Source organism: Ranitomeya imitator, chromosome 10, assembly GCF_032444005.1.
Source record: "Ranitomeya imitator isolate aRanImi1 chromosome 10, aRanImi1.pri, whole genome shotgun sequence".
Classification (NCBI taxonomy): domain Eukaryota; kingdom Metazoa; phylum Chordata; class Amphibia; order Anura; family Dendrobatidae; genus Ranitomeya; species Ranitomeya imitator.
Genome location: NC_091291.1, coordinates 109,905,525 through 109,927,309, shown reverse-complemented (window position 1 = coordinate 109,927,309; position 21,785 = coordinate 109,905,525). Strand labels below are relative to the sequence as shown.

General features: G+C 40.7%; 1 protein-coding gene across 2 annotated transcripts; it reads left to right on the top strand.

Moving 5' to 3' along the window:
- The first annotated feature begins 1,433 nt into the window (after positions 1-1,433).
- LOC138650855 (membrane-spanning 4-domains subfamily A member 4A-like) lies at positions 1,434-19,910 on the top strand. 2 transcript variants are annotated; one of them, XM_069740702.1, is made up of 7 exons: positions 1,434-1,527; positions 3,225-3,391; positions 11,571-11,687; positions 12,050-12,106; positions 17,256-17,429; positions 17,880-17,999; positions 19,138-19,910. In XM_069740702.1, the coding sequence occupies exons 2-7, from the start codon at positions 3,227-3,229 to the stop codon at positions 19,261-19,263; spliced, it is 759 nt and encodes a 252-aa protein (XP_069596803.1). In that variant the 5' UTR covers positions 1,434-1,527; positions 3,225-3,226; the 3' UTR covers positions 19,264-19,910. The 2 variants fall into 2 exon arrangements, with proteins under 2 accessions (XP_069596803.1, XP_069596804.1); XM_069740703.1 differs by lacking the exon at positions 12,050-12,106.
- Positions 19,911-21,785: the final 1,875 nt, after the last annotated feature.

Here is a 21,785-nt window from a genome sequence, read left to right as displayed (position 1 = left end):
CAGATCTCCTCTAGAGCAGTGATGTTTTGGGCCTGTCACTGGGCAACACGGACTTTCAAATCCCTCCAAAGGTTTTCTATGGGGTTGAGATCTGGAAACTGTCAGGACCTTCATATGCTTCTTACAAAGCCACTCCTTCGCTGTCCTGGCAGTGTGCTTGGGATGATTATCATGCTGAAAGACCCAGCCACGTTTCATCTTCAATGCCCTTGCTGATGGAAGGAGGTTTGAAATCAAAATCTCACGATACTTGGCCCCATTCATTCTTTCATGTATACGGATCAGTCGTCCTGGTCCCTTTGCAGAGAAACAGCCCCAAAGAATGATGTTGCCACCCTCATGCTTTACAGTAGGTATGGTGCTCTTTGAATGCAATTCAGCATTCTGTCTCCTCCAAACACGATGAGTTTTGTTTCTACCAAACAGTTCTACTTTGGTTTCATCAGACCATATGATATTCTCCCAATACTCTTCTGGATAATGCAAATGTTCTCTAGCAAACTTCAGACAGGACCAGATGTGTACTGGTTTAAGCAGGGGGACACGTCTGGCACTGCAGGATCTGAGTCCCTGGTGGCATAGTGTGTTACTGATGGTAGCTTTTGTTATGGTGGTCCCAGCTCTATGCAGGTCATTCATTAGGTCTCCCCAAGTGGTTCTGGGATTTTTGCTCACCGTTCTCGTGATCATTTTGACCCCACAGGGTGAGATCTTGAGTGGAGCCCCAGATCGAGGGAGATTATCAGTGGTCTTGTATGTCTTCTATTTTCTTACTATTGCTCCCACAGTTGATTTCATCACACCAAGCTGCTTGCAGATTCAGTCTTCCCAGCCTGGTGCAGGGCTACAATTTTGTTTCTGGTGTCCTTTGACAGCTCTTTGGTATTCACCATAGTGGAGTTTGGAGTCAGACTGTTTGAGGTTGTGGACAGGTGTCTATTATACTGATAACAAGTTCAAACAGGTGCCATTACTACAGGTAATGAGTGGAGGACAGAGGAGCCTCTTAAAGAAGAAGTTACAGGTCTGTGAGAGCCAGAAATCTTGCATGTTTTTAGGTGACCAAATACTTATTTTCCACCAAAATTTGCAAAATAAATCTTGCCAAATCAGACTAGGTGATTTTTTGGATTTGTTTTCTCATTTTGACTCTCATAGTTGAGGTCTACCTATGATGTCAATTACAGGCCTCTCTCATCTTTTTAAGTGGGAGAACTTGCACAATTGGTGGCTGACTAAATACTTTTTTTCCCCACTGTGTAATTTATATACAATATATTATAATTTATGTTATAACATTAACATATGTAGGCAACATTAAATTACGCTGATGTCTTTTTCCAAAAACAAAAAAAACACCCAAACAAAAGAGAAAAAATGCTATGCACGCTGAAAAAAAAAAGAAGCAGATGTGAAACGGCACACAAGAACAGAGTTCCTCCTCCCTGTTGGGAGTCAGGTGATTGCCGAGTTCATTTCTGCAGATCTCCTCCATACTCTCAGCTCTAACGGAGAGGAAATCTCAGGGTAAGTCTTCAGATCACAGCTCGGTTACTAATGATCTATAGCGCCTGATCTCCAGACTGATACTTTACTGTCAGGAGAGGAGAGAATTAATGCTCCTTGTGTGATCAGATCACTAAACTGACACATTGTAACCACCGCTCAGCTCTATATGGCCTGTACGCTCAGGGTGTTGTTATCCACTGACAGCAAGCAGGGATCCTGGAAATGGTGAGAAACTAAAAACTAAGTATAACGGACATCTGCAGATGAGAGCCTTATTAACAAGACACTTTATAGTCAAGTTATTCATATTTTGGCTAAAGGTAGAACTTTTATTTCCTGCTCTATTGATTGCCCAAGGGATCAGTCACCGGATTTCACAATACAAAGTGCAAAGATTATTAACCTCTTCCTACTATGGGCAGTTGGTTTGTTTTGTTTTTTTTTTTAATTCTTGTTTTCCAAGTGCTACACATTTTTTATTCATGTGCTGCCATAGGTGTATGACCGTTTTTGTTTTTTTTTTGTGCTTTTTTTTCGCATGGTAAGCTGTAGTTTTGTATTCCATCACTTAATGTACCATATAATATACTAGAAAAACAGGAAAAAAGGTTTCTGAGGCTTCGTTCAGACGTCCGTTTTTCACTGATAGCACTTGTAACTATAACAGTCTATGGCTCTGTTCACATGTCAGATTTTGTTCCTCGTCCGTTCAAAATTGCGGAGGCATGTCCAATATTGATCCAAGTGTCATATCAAAATTGGCAATGCAACTCTATGGGTTTGTAAAAAAAAATCTGACAGCGTACGGACGCCATCCGTTTACTCTCCACTTTTCACCTACCGATAGGAAAAAAAAAAGTTTCTCCAACTTCTTCTACCTATTAGTAAAAAAAAATGATCAAACGCTGCCAAATCTCAGGCAGTTTTTCTGGTATGTCAAAAACACTGACGTCTGAATGAGGCCTTAGATGACATAGAAAAGCAAAAATAATTCCGTCATTATTGCTCTGGTTTCGTATTTATAACTGTATGATAAAAATGATTTGATAACTTTATTCTGTTGGTCAGTATGATTACTTTGACAATAAATTTATATATATTTTTTACTGCTTAAAAAAATGGAAAAAACACACAAGAAAAATAAAAATTTTGGTTGAAGCATCCATATTCAGGAAGCCATAACGTTTTATTTTTTCCCCATAATGGATGGATTTGTATTTAAAGGGGTGGTCCAAAGACAAAGCATTTTTCTCTTAGCTCCCTATTTATTTTGTACCATAATCTAAGATATTTTCTAATATACATTGTCACAGCCTCTGTTCCATCCATGAAACGTAGAGTCATAGGCTTGCTGGTACATGAGGTGAAATACGGGACCATCCCGATTGGGTACACTTTGTCGCGGTGGGATGGCTTTTACGTTCTTTTGATCAAAATAGTGTCAACTAAGTACCCTATGTTATAAATATATGTACTATTATTATTTACTTACTGCAGGATATTTACATCTGTTTTTATCCGAGGTTTTGACAGTTTTATTCTATAGCTCTTTGGTACTGTTTGTTACATATTCTTTTTTGCTTTTTTTGTTGTGGTATTTTTTAAACCTGTAGCCTCACTGTTTAAATTGTAAACTTTAAGAGACTTTCTATACAAACATTAAAAATATATATTTTTTAAAATACAATGTAATTCGTCTGTCACTTTTTTAATAGTCATGTCTACAGTGGTACCAGATGCAGGAGGGGTTGTGGTTATCTCTCAAATGAGACCACAACATAATCAAGGAAATGGACTTGAAGAAGGAGAGAACTGCGATGCTCCAGCCAGCATGCCCAAACCAATCGTTAGATTTTACAGTGGAGAACCCGAAGTTCTGGGGGTACGTCCATGTCATATAGCTGTTGGAGATGATCAGGTCATTGTTGCATAGTAAGGTTGAAAAAAAAGACATACAGTTGTGTGAAAAATAGTTTACCCCCTTCCTGATTTCCTATTCTTTTGCATGCTTGTCACAATTAAATGTTTCAGATCACCAAACAAAGGTTAATATTAGGCAAAGATGACACAAGTAAACACAAAATGCAGTTTTTAAATGAAGGTCTTTATTATTAAATGAAAAAGAAATCCAAACCTACAGGGTCCTGTGTGAAAAAGTGATTGCTGCCCTCCCTTAAAGCATACATTAACTGTGGTTTATCACAACGTTGTGAAGCTGAGTTCAAATTCCCTAGCCACACCCAAGCCTGATTATTGTCATACCTGATCTCAATCAAGAAATCACTTAAATAGGACCTGCCTGACAAAGTGAAGTAGACAAAAGGATCCTCAAAAGCTAGACATTCCGTGATCCAAAGAAATTCTGGAACAAATGAGAAACAAAGTAATTGAGATCTATCAGTCTCGAAAAGGTTATAAAGCCATTTCTAAAGATTTGGGACTCCGGCGAACTACAGTGAGAGCAATTATCCACAAACGATGAAAAAATGGAATGCTGGTAAACCTTCCCAGGAGTGTCCGGCTGACCAAAATTACCCCAAGAGCTTAGAGACTACTTTTCCAAGAGGTCACAAAAGACATCGCAACAACATCCAAAGAACTGCAGGCCTCACTTGCATCAGTTAACGTCAGTGTTCATGACTCCACCTTAAGAAAGAGACTGAGCAAAAATGACCTGCATGGCAGAGTTCCAAGATGAAAACCACTGCTGAGCAGTAAGAACATAAAGGCTCTTTTCAGTTTTGCCAAAAAACATATTGATCATCCCGCAGACTTTTGGGAGAATACTCTGTGGACTGACGAGACAAATGCTTAACTTTTTGGAAGATGTAAGTTCCATTACATCTGGCATAGTTACATAGTTACATAGTTATTAAGGTTGAAGGAAGACTTTAAGTCCATCTAGTTCAACCCATAACCTAACTTGCCCTAACATGTTGATCCAGAGGAAGGCAAAAAAAAACCATGTGGCAAAGAGTAAGCTCCACCTTGGGGAAAAAAATTCCTTCCCGACTCCACATGCGGCAATCAGACTAGTTCCCTGGATCAACGCCCTATCAAGGAATCTAGTATATATACCCTGTAACGTTATACTTTTCCAGAAATGTATCCAGTCCCCTCTTAAATTTAAGTAATGAATCACTCATTACAACATCATACGGCAGAGAGTTCCATAGTCTCACTGCTCTTACAGTAAAGAACCCGCGTCTGTTATTATGCTTAAACCTTTTTTCCTCCAAACGTAGAGGATGCCCCCTTGTCCCTGTTTCAGGTCTATGATTAAAAAGATCATCAGAAAGGTCTTTGTACTGTCCCCTCATATATTTATACATTAACATAAGATCACCCCTTAGTCTTCGTTTTTCCAAACTAAATAGCCCCAAGTGTAATAACCTATCTTGGTATTGCAGACCCCCCAGTCCTCTAATAACCTTGGTCGCTCTTCTCTGCACCCGCTCCAGTTCAGCTATGTCTTTCTTATACACCGGAGACCAGAACTGTGCACAGTATTCTAAGTGTGGTCGAACTAGTGACTTGTATAGAGGTAAAATTATGTTCTCCTCATGAGCATCTATGCCTCTTTTAATGCATCCCATTATTTTATTTGCCTTTGTAGCAGCTGCCTGACATTGGCCACTGAATATGAGTTTGTCATCCACCCATACACCCAGGTCTTTTTCATTGACGGTTCTGCCCAGAGTTTTAGAATTAAGCACATAATTATACATCTTATTACTTCTACCCAAGTGCATGACCTTACATTTATCCCCATTAAAGCTCATTTGCCATTTATCAGCCCAAGCTTCTAGTTTACATAAATCATCCTGTAATATAAAATTGTCATCCTCTGTATTGATTACCCTGCAGAGTTTAGTGTCATCTGCAAATATTGAAATTCTACTCTGAATACCCCCTACAAGGTCATTAATAAATATGTTAAAAAGAAGAGGGCCCAATACTGACCCCTGTGGTACCCCACTGCTAACCGCTACTGAGTCCGAGTGTGTTCCATTAATAACCACCCTTTGTTTCCTATCCCTGAGCCAGCTCTCAACCCACTTACACATATTTTCCCCTATCCCCATTATTCTCATTTTATGTATCAACCTTTTGTGTGGCACCGTATCAAAAGCTTTTGAAAAGTCCATATACACTACATCCACTGGGTTCCCTTGGTCCAGTCCGGAACTTACCTCTTCATAGAAACTGATCAAATTAGTCTGACATGAACGGTCCCTAGTAAACCCGAGCTGATACTGGGTCATGAGGTTATTCCTCTTCAGATACTCCAGTATAGCATCCCTTAGAATGCCCTCCAGGATTTTACCCACAGTAGAGGTTAAGCTTACTGGCCTATAATTTCCGAGTTCAGTTTTTGTCCCCTTTTTGAATATTGGCACCACATTTGCTATACGCCAGTCCTGTGGTTCAGACCCTGTTATTATGGAGTCTTTAAAGATTAAAAATAATGGTCTATCAATGACTGTACTTAATTCCTGCAGTACTCGAGGGTGTATCCCATCCGGGCCCGGAGATTTGTCAATTTTAGTGATTTTTAGACGCCGCCGCACTTCCTGCTGGGTTAAGCAGGTGACATTTAATTGGGAATTTTTATCACTAGTCATTTTGTCTGCCATGGGATTTTCTTGTGTAAATACTGATGAAAAAAAGTCATTTAGCATATTGGCTTTTTCCTCATCCTCATCCATCATCTCACCCAGACTATTTTTAAGGGGGCCAACACTCTCATTTTTTAGTTTCTTACTATTCATGTAGTTAAAGAATATTTTGGGATTATTTTTACTCTCTCTGACAATGAGTCTCTCTGTCTCAATCTTTGCTGCCTTGATTTGCTTTTTACAGAATTTATTTAATTTTTTGTATTTATTTAATGCCTCCTCACTACCTACTTCCTTTAATTCTCTAAATGCATAGAAGTACCACAGCATTTCAGAAAAGAGCATCATACCAACAGTAAAATATGGTGGTGGTAGTGTGATCGGCTGGGGCTGTTTTGCTGCTTCAGGACCTGGAAGACTTGCCGAGGTAAATGGAACAATGAACTCTGCTGTCTGCCAAACAATCCTGAAGGAGAATGTTCTTCCATCTGTTCATGACCTCAAGTTGAAGCGAACTTGGGTTATGCAGCAGGACAATGGTCCATAACACCAGCAAGTCCACCTCTGAATTGTTTAATAAAAACAAAATTAAGACTTTGGAGTGGCCAAGTCAAAGTCCTGACCTTAATCTAATTGAGATGCTGTGGCATGACCTTAAAAGGCGGTTCATGCTCAGAAACACTGCAGTGTGGCCGAATTACAACAATTCTGAATACATGAGTGGGACAAAATTCCTCCAGAGCTCTGGAAAGACTCATTGCAAATGCTTGATCACAGTTATTGTTGCTAAGGGTGGACAAACCAGCTTTTAGGTTTAGGGGCAAAAACTTTTTCACACAGTGTTAGGTGCTGAGTTCCCGCCGCTGCACAGGGGGAATCTCGAATGATGTCCTCGCGATCTCCCATTTTTCCCCAGCCGCAGAGGAGCCTACTCAGCAGAGACGTTGGTCACAATGTCTTGCTGAAGCTGATGCTGTACATCTGGTTACTGCTGCGATTCCAGGTCCAGCTATTGTAACCAGCATTAATCAGCGGCGAGCAGATGCTCCAAAGACTAAGTCCTGCTTTTTGTCTACTTAGCATGCCCGTGGGACGACCTCTCATTGGAGGTCAGAGGTCACATGCTCAGGTCTTGTAGCAGCTCTGATTGGACCACCAGGTAGGTCCCGGAAGGCTGCGACTATAACAGGTTTTCATGGCTGCTCGGCCATGCGCTAGTATAGACCTGACAATGTTTGTGTGTGCTGTGAGATTGACTCTGGTGAATGCTCGTAAATGATCCCCTTCCCTCTGGTTGCTGTTTGGGTAATGGGGTGAGGGGAGCAAACAAGTCAGCGCCTAATAGTGGCTTCACAGCTGCGTTCACACTTCTGTCAGCATAGGGTGGGCATTCCCGCATGGACTCAGCATCTGCTCAGGGCGCCCTCAGGCACAGGCTCAAAAGACACCAAGGGTCAGAGTGAGTCCAACCACCAGAATAGTGGGGGTGAATTCTAGGGATCCCACTAGCGTCAACCTGCTGCACCCTGTGACTGCTAACAGGGCACAGCATTTCTACTGAGACTCTGTGGAGTAACAGAGCTTGCTTCTAGTCACACCGGGTGACGTTTAACCCGTGTGTGTTCAGCGTTCATCCGCCATTACATAGCAGCAGGTTGCACGGTGGATCCTGGGCTGCGAACGCACCTTATTGTTATCTTTATATTTATTTGGTGCGTTCCGCCAGCCCTAACACACAGGATCCTGTAGGGTTGGATTTCTTTTTCCCTTAATAATAAAGACCTTCTTTTAAGAACTGCATTTTGTGGTTGCTTATGTTATCTTTGTCTAATATTTAAATTTGTTTGGTGATCGAAACATTCAAGTGTGACAAACATGCAAAAGAATAGGAAATCAGGAAGGGGGTAAACACTTTTCCACACAACTGTATATACATCAAGTTTAACAAAAGATTAGAAGAGGATATTGAATAAAGGAAAAGGGTATAAGAACAACCATAATGCATGAACCAATACATCCTAAAATAGCAAAGCTTCCTTCTTGATCCAGAGTATTGATCAGACTTGATCTACCTTTAGAACAAGAATTTCATAGCATTTATGCAAACATTTATGTGATTTTATTCTGAGAAATTATGTAGACCTTATGTAGACCTTCTGCAACCCTCAACCATTTCCATTGTGAGCAGCTCCTCAGTGAGGCTGTCGACAGACTAATAGTTCTCATGATAAAAAGGTTTAAACTCTTCTGACATTTTTTTTTTACCAGGCACAGGGAATGTCACTTTATCTTTTGACAGGGTTTTACATATAACAGCTTCTGAGCATACTTTTTGTAGAAGCCATTTAAGTGATTGTTCATCTCTTCTAAAGAGTAAATCAATTCCATTCTTTTAATCGTTCCTCATAACTAAGATTTTCTATGTCCCAAATTAGTTTTGTGGCTCTTCTTCTTTTCGAAATCCTGGTCACTTTTTTATGAACTGATACCCAGATCTGAACTCCACATTCCAGATGACGTCGCACTATTACTTTATAAAGTGTTAGTATTAAGTTCCTGTCTCGTGAGTCCATGCCTCGTTTAATACATGACAATATCTTGCTGGTCTTAGAAGCTGCTGATTGACATTGCATGCTGTTATTTAGTCTTTTATCGACACAGTGCTACAAGAGACTCTCCTAGTTTTACTCCCAGTAGAACACATGATGTCCACAGGTTATTGGCACCAATGTGTATAACTCTACATTTATCCACATTACACCTCCTCCGTCAAATGATTGCCCAAACACTCAGTTTGCCCAAGCTCGTAACTTATGTAAATTTTCCAGAAAATATACAAAATTACATAGCTTGGAATCAGCTACAAAAATAAAACAACAGCAATAATCCTGTCTTCTATATCATTAATAAACATGTTGAATAACATAGGATCCAACACTGAACCTTGGTGTCACCCCTTATAACCAGAGACCATTCAGAGTCATTCTCTAGATGTGATATTTACCGTAAGTCAGTTTTCAATCCAATTGCAAACCATATTTGCTAAACCCATACTCATTAGGCATCCAAGCAGGACAGTGTCAAATGTCCCTATCCCTAGTCCTGCCACAAATATAAACACACGCGCTCTAAACCATCTACTCCTTTATTTTCTGTTTTGTCTTCCCACACTCATCTCTAGTTTACATACTTTGTTGCCCCTGTTAGAATAATTTTCCCCAGCTCAGTAGACTGCCTTCCACTCTGGTGCAATTTATCAGCAAAATACAGATTGTACCACATTAAGAAGTCAGCCCAGTGCTCTAGAAACCCTAATCCTTCTGTTCTGCACCAAGACTTAAGACATGAATTTAGGTCCTTAAGCTCCAGTTGTCCCTCCTGTGCTGTGTGTGGCACAGGCAATATTCCTGAAAATACTACCTTGGAGATCATTCGCTTTAGCTTGCATGGTAATTCTGTAATTCCTTCTTACTACAGTCATTTTTCATGTTTTCACTTTTCTTCCCTCTTTTTTCCATCGATATAGCCATATTAATAGGCTCACTAGGTTAAGTGGATCCACCAAGCTCAAGGTCTGGGAGGGCACATGGGTATCAGAGCAGCAGCTCGGTGGGGTATGCAGGACACAGATATCAGGGGGTCCTGAGGCCGTAGGCAGGTAGACAGGATATGGGAAACTGCAGGTGGAGTGAAGGAAACCTAAGGCAGACAGAAGACATCAGAAAACCTCAGGCAGTCGGAGGACATCAGGAAATCTCAGGCAGTCAGAGGACATCAGGAAACCTCAGGCAGTCGGAGGATGTCAGGAAACCTCACGCAGCCGGAAGATGTCAAGAAACCTCAGGCAGCCGGAGGACGTCAGGAAACCTCAGGCAGCCGGAGGACATCAGGAAACCTCAGGCAGGCTGGTGGAGTGCCAAAAAGGTGTGTAGCAAACGGAAGTCTAGCAACACCGAAGTCTTAATACAATACTGAGACTCAGTGTTTCAGTAAGCCTTGTCTAGGCTTGGGCTGAAGCTCACATGGGAGCATGCCGGACCTTCTGCAAAGCCCAACATGGAGCACCACACAATTTAGTGGACTGGGGTAAGGGAAGCAAACCAAGGATCTGAGACCGATGCAAAATACATATGAGGGCTTGCTGTCTGCTTCTCCTGACCCATTTTTCTAGCCTACATGTCCACCAATTATTGCTTGCTAGGTGAGCAGCATGCTTGTCTCTAAATTGTCAGTTGTCCTCAGAGTTTAATTTTGTTCCTCCAGATCTCTAATGCAAGCTTCCAGGCGATCAACATGCCTGCCTCTCTATCTCCACAGTATTCATGCGGAAATTGCTGCTACAGTTGTGTGTGCAAATGGCAGACTTCATTGCAAGAAAACTCCAATCTTGCTAATAGACAGAAACTCAGTAAAGAATAATAAAAAGTTGAGCACTTACAGATTTTTAACTCCTGCTCTTAACTTCTATATTGTAACTCTACTTATTCACAAGCCACTTAATTCAGCAAGCCCACCTATCATTAGATTTTACAAAAATGAGAAGTACATGTGAAAGTATAGAAAATTTATAACATATAATATTCTGTGCATTCCTTAGGCTACGTTCACATTTGCGGTCCGTCGGGCGCAACCGCGGCGACACATGCGTCATGCGCCCCTATATTTAACATGGGGGCGCATGGACATGCCTTGTCTAGCGTTTTGTGACGCATGCGTCTTTTTTGGCGCAAGTGTCAGGGCGCAGAGGACGCAGCAAGTTGCATTTTTTTGCGGCCAAAATCAGCCAAAAATGGACGCATGCGTCACAAAACAATGCGGTTTTGCATGCGTTGTGCGTTGCGTCGCCGACGCAACTCACAACAACGCAAATGTGAACGTAGCCTTACACGACAGCGGTCTGCACCTTTCTATTCCATAGCTGCTGGTTGTGCTCAGTAGCTTCTCCTGTCACTCAAAACTGATCTAATGTAAAACTGTAACTATAAATTAGGGAGGAGGATGTACAGTACCGCTACCACATCACATCTGAGAAAGCCTGTCATGGGGACTTTATTAACTTATATCATTTTTTACACGTTACCCTTGTAACTTGACCTTGACTTTACTTCCAGAAACCCAGCAGCCTCTGATATCTAGGAATCCAACATGTGCACTTTATTTTCAACTTTTTTATCTCCTAAATATAAAATATAATATATATAAAACCTTCATTATAAATATTTTACCATTTTTGACTACAGCTTCTATGCAGATTTATAAGTCTCCATGGTAACAGACAACAAACAATCCTTACGTAGTCAGATCCTATAGTCATATTCCTTTCTGTCTGTCAGTTTTTTCCAACCTATGTTTTAGGTATCTAATAATTTTTTTTTAATGTAACTTGATCTTCTCCAACAGTTAAATTATTAATGCATAAAGTGTCTTTCTCTTATTTTGCAGACAACGCAGATTTTTACAGGAATCGTCCTCATCTCCTTTGACATTATGATGATGATAGTCGGTAGTGTCTTTGGAGCTTTATTCTATACCGGCGTCCCCATATGGGCTGGAATTTTGGTAAGATATTTATACAGTAGTGAAAGCAGTATTCTATTTATTTCTTGCTGCTTGTTTGCTTAGTTACAAGAGCCGTGATCAATGACTACTGCATAAATCCCAGGGAGTCCGCGGTGGTCCGAGACACAGCTCCGGTCTTAGCGTTGGCTCTGGATTCTTTTCTCTCCCTCTCTAATGAATGAAGCTCTGATAATACAAAACTAACTCCTTCCTGACCAAGAAATTTTCAATTTTTTGTGTTTTGCACCCCCGCCCTTTTTTTTTCCAAGAGCAAAAACTTTTTTAAAAATTCCATTCACATAAACTAATTTTCTTGATCTGTAATGTAAAATTAAAGTAACGTTTATATCATGTTTTTCTAGTTTATTATTTCCGGATCACTGTCCGTGGCTGCTTCTGTAAAACCAACAGTTGGAAAGGTAAGAAAGGCTACACAGGTCACCGACTAAAAAGCTGTTTGATTATTTTCATCTAATTTCCATGTATTTTGGTGTGCTGAAAACGAAAAAAAAAATATTGAAAAAAATCTGGACGTCAGGATTTGCCACAAAATGCAAAATTCTCTTCAAATTTAGTATATTTTTCTCAATTTTTGGTATTTTTTTTATCTTAGGGTTTTGAAAGTCAAAATTACTATGAATTAATTCACATCAATGCATTGAAGATATACAATGCCAAAAAAATATAACTTTCAAAGAACTTTTAGGGTATGTTCACACGTTCCTGATTTCCATCCTTTTTTTTTCAGGACTGTTTTTTAAAAAACTGCAGCTCTTGGCAGAAAACGCAGGTCCTTTTTTTGGTCCTTTTTTTTGTCCTTTTTTGATGCGTTTTTTGATGCATTTTTTGATCCTTTTTTTGATCCTTTTTTTTATGCAGTTTTCTATGCAGAGTCTGTGTGTTTTCTAGGAAGTTTTTTAGGGTTAAAATGGCTGAAAATACCCTAACCCTACCCCTAACCCTAACCCTACCCCTAACCCTAACCCTACCCCTAACCCTACCCCTAACCCTAACCCTACCCCTAACCCTACCCCTAACCCTAACCCTACACCTAACCCTAACCCTAACCCTACCCCTAACCCTACCCCTAACCCTATTCTAACCTTAGTGGAAAAAAAAAAATTCTTAATTTTTTTTTATTGTCCCTACCTATGGGGGTGACAAAGGGGGGGGGGTGTCATTTACTATTTTTTTTTATTTTGATCACTGAGATAGATTATATCTCAGTGATCAAAATGCACTTTGGAACGAATCTGCCGGCCGGCAGATTTGGCGGGCGCACTGCGCATGCGCCCGCCATTTTGCAAGATGGCGGCGCCAAGGGAGAAGACGGCCGGACGGACATCGGGACGCCGGGTAAGTATAAGGGGGGGAGATTAGGGCACGGGGGGGCATCGGAGCACTGGGGGGGGCATCGGAGCACGGGGCGGTGGGATTGGAGCACGGGGGGGCGGGATTGGAGCACGGGGGGCAGCCACACTCCGCCCACGCACTTCCGCCCGCTTCCCCGCACTTCCTGCTGCAGCGGTTCTGCACCACAAACCGCAGTAAAACCCGCAGATATTTTTTTCATCTGCGGGTTTTACTGCGGGTTTGACCTCACAATGGAGGTCAATGGGTGCAGAACCGCTGCGGCTCCGAAAAAAGAAGTGACATGGTACTTCTTTTTTCCCGCAGCTATTCAGCGCGGCTTTTTTTTTTTTTTCCGCATTGTGGGCACAGCAGTTCCTGTTTTCCATAGGGTACAATGTAATGTACCCTGCATGGAAAACAGCTGCGGACCAGCAGCGGGAAAATCGCGGCAATTCCGCATGAAAAAAAGGATCGTGTGAACATGGCCTTAGAGTGAGCTAATGAAACCAGCATCAACATGTTGCGAGCTGAACGAGCAGGCTATGACATGCTCGGGCTTGATTCAAATGTTTTATCTTGGTTCTCGCCTGTTCACACTTTTTCATCTCAGTTCGTGTTAGCTCGTCATATTCAACCGTGTTTCCCAAAATTAGCATTATGGCTCAGTGGAAGTGTATTATTTCGCCTGACAGTTTCTGTTACATTTGTGGTGAATATACAGTGTTGAAGCAACAGCTGAATATTACATACTTTGTGAAAAAAGTATACTTAGCTTATTTCGGACTAAAGCTTGGAGATCAAGATAAAGCTTGGGCGCCTCATAAAGTATGCAAACGGTGTGTTGAGGACCTCCAAAATTGGTTCAAGGGTAAGAAAAAAGCTTTCTGTTATGGTATGGCGAGAGCAAAAGAACCATAGTAACGATTGTTACTTTTGTTCATGCGATGTGAAAGGGTATAATTCAAAATGGAAGCATTCCATTTCATACCCCAATATTCACTCAGAAATTCATCCCATCCCCCATGGCACAGGTATACCAGTACCCAAGGCCCCTGCTACCTTGGAAGAGATAACTAGCTCCGATGAAGGTGGAGTCATACCTGAACCAGATGATGAATCAAGTTCTGACTTTGAAGATGATACAAGACCAAAATTGTTTTCCCAGGTGGAGATGAACGATTTGGTAAGAGACTTTAATCTTCCCAAAGATGCCGTTGAGTTACTCGGATCAAGGCTCAAAAGCAAGAATTTATTGTTGCCAGGAGTGTCTTTTTCATGGCTCAGACATCGTGAAAACGAGTTCGTTCCTTACTTTGCCCAGGAAGATAATGGAACACACTCGGATTGGGTCGCGGTTAGCAGTGGGGTACCACAGGGGTCAGTATTGGGCCCTCTTCTTTTTAATGACCTTGTAGGGGGCATTCAGAGTAGAATTTCAATATTTGCAGATGACACTAAACTCAGCAGGGTAATCAATACAGGGAAGGACAATTTTATATTGCAGGATGATTTATGTAAACTAGAAGCTTCGGCTGATAAATGGCAAATGAGCTTTAATGGGGATAAATGTAAGGTCATGCACTTGGGTAGAAGAAATAAGATGTATAATTATGTGCTTAATTCTAAAACTCTGGGCAAAACCGTCAATGAAAAAGACCTGGGTGTATGGATGGATGACAAACTCATATTCAGTGGCCAGTGTCAGGCAGCTGCTACTAAGGCAAATAAAATAATGGGATGCATTAAAAGAGGCATAGATGCTCATGAGGAGAACATAATTTTACCTCTACACAAGTCACTAGTTCGATCACACTTAGAATACTGTGCACAGTTCTGGTCTCCGGTGTGTAAGAAAGAAATAGCTGAACTGGAGCGGGTGCAGAGAAGAGCGACCAAGGTTATTAGAGGACTGGGGGGTCTGCAATACCAAGATAGGTTATTACACTTGGGGCTATTTAGTTTGGAAAAAGAAGACTAAGGGGTGATCTTATTTTAATGTATAAATATATGAGGGGACAGTACAATGACCTTTCTGATGATCTTTTTAATCATAGACCTGAGACAGGGACATGGGGGCATCCTCTACGTCTGGAGGAAAGAAGGTTTAAGCATAATAACAGACGCGGATTCTTTACTGTAAGAGCAGTGAGACTATGGAACTCTCTGCCGTATGATGTTGTAATGAGTGATTCGCTACTTAAATTTAAGAGGGGACTGGATACCTTTCTGGAAAAGTATAATGTTACAGGGTATATATATTAGATTCCTTGATAGGGTGTTGATCCAGGGAACTAGTCTGATTGCCGTATGTGGAGTTGGGAAGGAATTTTTTTCCCCAAAGTGGAGCTTACTATTTGCCACATGGGTTTTTTGCCTTCCTCTGGATCAACATGTTAGGGCATGTTAGGTTAGGCTATGGGTTGAACTAGATGGACTTAGTCTTCCTTCAACCTTAATAACTATGTAACTATGTAAGTTGGTTTATTGCATCGATGTCGAAGGTTTGATAGGTCAATTCAAAATGAAATATGATTCAGCGCAATGGCGTCTTTTTATAGATTCTTCAAAAAGAAGTCTCAAAGCAGTTTTACTCCACAACGGCGGTTTTTATGCTTCCATCCCTGTAGGTCATTCTGTACACCTCAAGGAAACCTATGAGAACTTGGAACTGGTTCTTCGTAAACTTAAATATGAAGATCACGGTTGGCAAGTGTGCGGGGATTTGAAAGTCTTGTGCATGCTGTTCGGGCAACAAGCTGGGTATACCAAATACCCTTGTTTTCTGTGTCTATGGGACAGTCGAGACTGACAAAATCACAGGGCCAAGAAGAATTGGCAGCCGAGGGTGCTCACAGTTGGTGAAAAAAATGTCCTCCGAGAAACTTTGGTTCCTCCCCATGAAGTTCTTCTACCACCTCTCCACATAAATTTGGGATTGATGAAGCAATTCGTAAAATCACTTCCAAAACATGGAGAATGCTTCAAATACTTGGTCACCAAGTTTCCAGGCCTCTCGGAGGCAAAATTGAAGGAAGGTGTGTTCGTCGGACCAGACATTAGGAGGCTTATAGCTGATCAAGAGTTTATCAATACCATGACGCATCCTCAAAATGAAGGGTGGTTTGCATTTAAAGAGGTCGTAGAGAAATTTTTAGGCAATAACAAAGACCCTGACTACAAAAAAATCGTCAGATGAATGCTGAAAGCATTTCAAGCTTTAGGTCCTATTGCAAGCCCTATTGCAAGGCTCGTTAAAGGGTCAATAGTAACTTGTGTGATTATTGCTTCCAAGAGGTGGCGCTATAGAGGTCAAGTGCACTTCCTCTCTGAAGAGGCAGTTTGCCTAATAATTATTTTATGACTTTTTATCACCACAGACAACGCCAAAGTTAAATATACAAGAAAAGAAAAAGCCTGTAAAAGCCAGACAGTGCAAAATCTTTAATGAGACCCAATTGTAAAAATTATTCTAAGCACCAAATAGGTAAAAAAAAAAATACCAAAAGATGGCGAATCACTTAATTTTGTAAGAATGGCTGAAAATGTTAAAATGCGGTAAATTTCTTATATTTACAAGCACTATCCCACAGTACCCATTTATGAAGAGGAAGGTAACCCTTTTAAACGACATAGGAATATGCGTTGTTTTGATCAAACAATCTTTTTTTTTACTTACAACTTCCTTTTATTCCTATCCATAATTCACTTAATAGGCTATTCCCAACTGGACTGACTGCTGGAGGTCTGGAATGGCCGTAAATCCCCCCCACCCCTGTACACCACCAATGGGCAAACAATGGTTTAGCTGGCAGCCATCTCTCCCAAACACAGGAGAGATCACTTTGTCGAATGCTCATGTTCTCGCTAAGAGAGCTGTTCTCTGACAAATCTGGTGTCACATCATCACAGGGAGAACAAAGGATTGGCAGTCTGAAATCAGACCCACCAGATCCTTAACTGTCCCGACTATCGATTGTATCGGGCTTCCATACACATTAGACAATTGGCCGAAGTATAAACATTAGTCTCATGTATATGAGGGGCTATAGAATGAATATTCATGTTTTATAGGATTTCCAGAGCAGATTTCAGCTTTTTCCAGCAGTCCAATAGACAATAGATGGATCACACCTCAAAAAATACTAAGTTATAATTTGCCAAGTAAGGAATAACTTTTTAAAAACGCAGCCCAATCAATGTTTTTTTGTGTTTTAGGTAACATCAAGCTTGGTGATGCACATTATCACTTCTCTAGCCGCAGCTGGTGGAATTGTAATTTCTTCAATTGAGTTTATCCTGGTATCACAAAGAAACTCATCGGTCCTGTACTGGACATATTGTGCATATTACAAAAGTGATACCGAATGTTTAGGAGCCTTTTATGGTTTGGTAAGAATCATATTCATGTTATTCTAATAAAGGGAATCAGTCATGTGATTTTTTTTAGTAGGATACTAATAGTATCATGAAATGGGGCTTGGGCAGCACATTCAGAATCGGTAATATGTACATAGTTTTCCCAGGAACATCTAAAACTATCAAAAGTAAACATTTTTTATTATTGGTGCATCCATAAAAGTCTGAACTATAAAATTATAAAATGAATTCTCCCCTACGAGAAATGCTATAAACAGAAAAATAATTGAAATTCCTGAATTGCAGTTTTTCTTTCGGTCACCTTACCTCCCTAAAAAGTGCTGTAAAAAGCGATCAAAAATTGTATGTACTCCCAAATAAATGTCATTGTATGTACTACAAATAAAAACTAAGTTTCATCTGCATTGTAGGTGTATAAATGATTGGATAAAAATCCCCTAATTATTTTTTTTGCTCTTTTAGGATGTCTATTATGGCTTCTTATCATTAAATATGACACTTTTTATGCTGATGTTTTGCATCTCTATATCCACAAGTGTGTTTGCCTGCAAAACTGTCTGCCGATCGTCTTTCCAAGAAATAGTAAGTTGTTAATTCTACAGTCTATTTTCGAATTGGGCAAAAAAAATTGCACGACTGTGGTGCGACATTCATGTTGGGTACTTTGTGGCAGCTGGACTAGGACATTGTGGATTTTCTTGGTCGGGTCTTGTGAATATTTTTGCTAAACTCAAGTCTACTTTACTCACCAAAAGGAATTGACGTAACTTTCACCAATGTTAGGTCTCACGCACACAAGAGTAGGGTTGAGCAAAACGGATCGGACAATTTCAAAAATCGGCGACTTTTGGCAAAGACTCGATCCTAAAAAAGTAAAAGTCGCTCAACTCTACACAAGAGGCCACCTCACATATCCCTCATACGAGTGACCACCTATTTGAAACTACGGATTGGATGTCTTTATGAGGGTAGGGTCACAAGCTGTGAACAGACAAGGGGGAACAGAAAAATCTGAAAGGGTAAAATTTTCTACTGACCCACAGACCAGTCACCGTTTGACACCCTTGTGCACTCCAAGTCCTAAAAGGAAAGGAAAATATATGATCATCAATAAAAACTAAATTTGATAAATGTTGTTTATAGTTGTTAACACAATTAATTTTCTACATAGTAAACTAAAAAAAGTACCTAAACTTTCTTTAATTATTCATCGGTCCTTGCAAAGTTATGAATCTTTATAATGTACCGATTACCTTATCTTTCTTCCTTTTTTGTCAATCTTCATGCTGAAAAGGCTGTTTTATCTGCCTTGTTCCTGCACTGAGTGAAGCTGTTTTGAACCTCAGGTTTAGTAAATTTCTGTACTTCTGTGTGAGCTTCTCTGTTCACCTCCCTCTTGCTCAGACTCTCAGCGAGAGGGATAGTAAATCGTCTAAGCAGGAGAGAGGGAAACAGAACAGAATCTCGCACAGGTGGACAGATATCTGCTCGGCCTTCAGTCCAAACCTGCTCTCAGGGTATGAAATAGGCAGATAAAACAGCACTTTCAGCATGGAGTTTGAGAGAAAAGGGAGCAAGATAAGGTTATGGAGTACATTACAATGTGTCAGAACTTCTCAAAGACTAAACAATAATTTAAAAATAAAATTACTTTCTTGCTTTGTTAAAGAGAATTAAAGATTGTTCTACTTCCGTTCCACAAAAATGTCTTTTATTTCAGAGTGTGGTCATCTATCAAACCACGTCCTCAGCCGTATCTGATACCAGCAGAGATGTCCCTCCTGACTCCACAGCAGCCATCTCATCTGCCTCAATGACACAGACAAGAAGTAGTTGGCCTATGTGATAAACCAGTGACAAGAAGAATGCAAAGCAAACTCAATGACGGGATTGGAATCCTTATCTGCAACCTGTGACTTTGGAGCATTTTTAGTTTCTGTGCAATGTATCACTTCCCAAACATTTCATTAATATACAATTGTATGGTACAGATGTCATGAAATCACCAATTACTAAATCTATATATATACATGGTATATATGTAATCAAATCACCAATTAATATATATATATATATATATATATATATACACATACAGTGCCTTGTGAAAGTATTCGGCCCCCTGGAACTTTTCAACCTTTTCCCACATATCAAGCTTCAAACATAAAGATGCCAAATGTAAATTTTTGGTGAAGAATTAACAACAAGTGGAAAACAATTGTGAAGTTGAATGAAATTTACGGGTTATTTTAAATTTTTGTGGAAATTCAAGAACTGAAAAGAGGGGCGTGCAATATTATTCGGCCCCTTTAATTTAATACTTTGTTGCGCCACCTTTTGCTGCGATTACAGCTGCAAGTGGCTTGGGGTATGTCTCTATCTGTTATGCTTTTGGTTTTACTGGTGTGTGAATTTATAATTGGGGGTTATGTGTAAGTTGTGCAGAGTACATCAGACTATAAAACTGTGTTGCGTCAACAGGGTAAAAACAAATGTTATCAATTTGTGGAGGAGTGGTACGCTGTGAAGCAATCCTTAATGCAAAGGCCAGGATTCACAGGGCAGGTTTCACAATGGTAAACTGTGTCCTTTTGGATTCCCCTCTTAGAGGAGCATACTCTGCTCTGTTTTTGTGTTGTTCCCTACATCTGTGTTTGGTGAACCAGTTCAGGGAAATGTTGACCTGGAACAATACAGAAACTATCAGTTTCCGAAGTACTGGGACCCTCACCTTCCATTAGGGCCTTGAGGACTACCTCCTGAAACTGAAGGAAGGTCCCTGTATTGCCTGCAGATCGGAACAGCACAAAAGCATTGTACAGTGCCATCTGTACACTGTGAACAGCCAGCTTTCTGTACCACAACTTTACTTTTCGCATGGCACGGTATGGTTTGAGGACCTGATTTGGGAAATCTACACCCCCATGCACCGATTGTGATCCAAGATACAATCTAGCTTTGGTACTTGTTGTGGTACCTCAGACAGTGACAACGAAGCTCTTCTCACAGTGTATGGTGGCCAAGATAAGAACATCCCTCTTGTCCTTGTTCTTGACCACCAGCATGTTGTCACTGCAATGGGATCTGCTTTCAGCCTTTCTCGACAGTTGTCCATTAGTGTCTTAGGGAGGCATCTGGCAGAGAGGATGTTGTAGAGCGGGTTTCGGGTGTAAAAGTTATCTATGTAGAGGTGTTAACCCTTATCTATCAGAGGGTGCAGCAATTCCCACACAATTTGTCACAGTCACCTCCAGGACAGGGGGAATTCAGGGGGGTTAATGTGGGTGTCCTTTCCCACGTAGACCATAAATCTGTGGGTGTACCCTGAGGTACTCTCACACAGCCTGTACAGTTTCATTCCATACCTGGTCGTCTTACTGGGCAAGTACTGTTGGAATTTTAGCCTCACTGCGAAATGTACCAGAGATTCATCTAGCGATGTCCCTTTGGGGTGTGTACGCCTCAGCAAATTTTCTACTGAAGTGGTCAACTACTGTCCGAATTTTATATAGACGAAAGTTCAGATTGCCTGGCTGGGGATCCCTCCTCATTGAGCAAGAGGAATAGAGGATGTGAGATCTTCCTCACTGACTGAATCCATGTCAGAGGCAAGGAAAGCGTAGGCCTCCTGTGATGAATAGCGTCTCGATGACGAATGGGCCATTTTAATTTTATTCTTCTAACCAGTAAGGTCTTGTGTGTGTAAGTGGTGCTTTTACATGTGTATTGTGTGGGGCTTGTGTAAAGGGTATTATTTATTATTAAATTCACTATAAAATGCAGAGGGAAAAAAAGGTAAAAATTTCGAAGAAACACTTAGAAAAATAAAAATGAAAAGAAAAATTGTTAGAAGTAAAAACAAAGAAAAAAAAGAAAAAGTTTGTATAAAACAATTTCAGGGATATTCCCTACACTAATACCATACCTCTCTGTCAATCCTTGCAATGGCTCCCCATTGGCCAGTGATTGTAGTTCAAAACCCTAACCATGACATACAAAGCCATCCACAAGCCTCCATACATCTGTGACCTCATCTCCCGGTACTTTCCTGCACGCAAACTCCGATCCTCACAAGATCTCCTTCTCTACTCCCCTCTTATCTCCTCTTCCCACAATCACATACAAGATTTCTCTCTATCACAACAAACCAGACTCTCACCTACCATGGAAACCTTCAACAGGAACCTGAAAATCTACCTTTTCCAACAAGTGTACCACTTGCACCCAAAGCCTGTCTGGTAATGCCACCCGCGTTTTAACTGCGCAGAAGGAATCCTGCACACCTCCTTACTATGCTGTCACCAGGGCTCAATGGCATCAGGCAGTGTTTACCTTGAAATATCTGGGAAATGTGAGCCGCACAGCTGA

Bases quoted from the DNA above. Each gene is read 5' to 3' on its own strand.
- LOC138650855 (XM_069740702.1), top strand. From the start codon at position 3,227: ATGTCTACAGTGGTACCAGATGCAGGAGGGGTTGTGGTTATCTCTCAA. The intron at 3,392-11,570 runs GTACGTCCATGT...CTTATTTTGCAG, and splicing joins GAGAACCCGAAGTTCTGGGG to ACAACGCAGATTTTTACAGG. The intron at 17,430-17,879 runs GTAAGAATCATA...TTGCTCTTTTAG, and splicing joins TAGGAGCCTTTTATGGTTTG to GATGTCTATTATGGCTTCTT.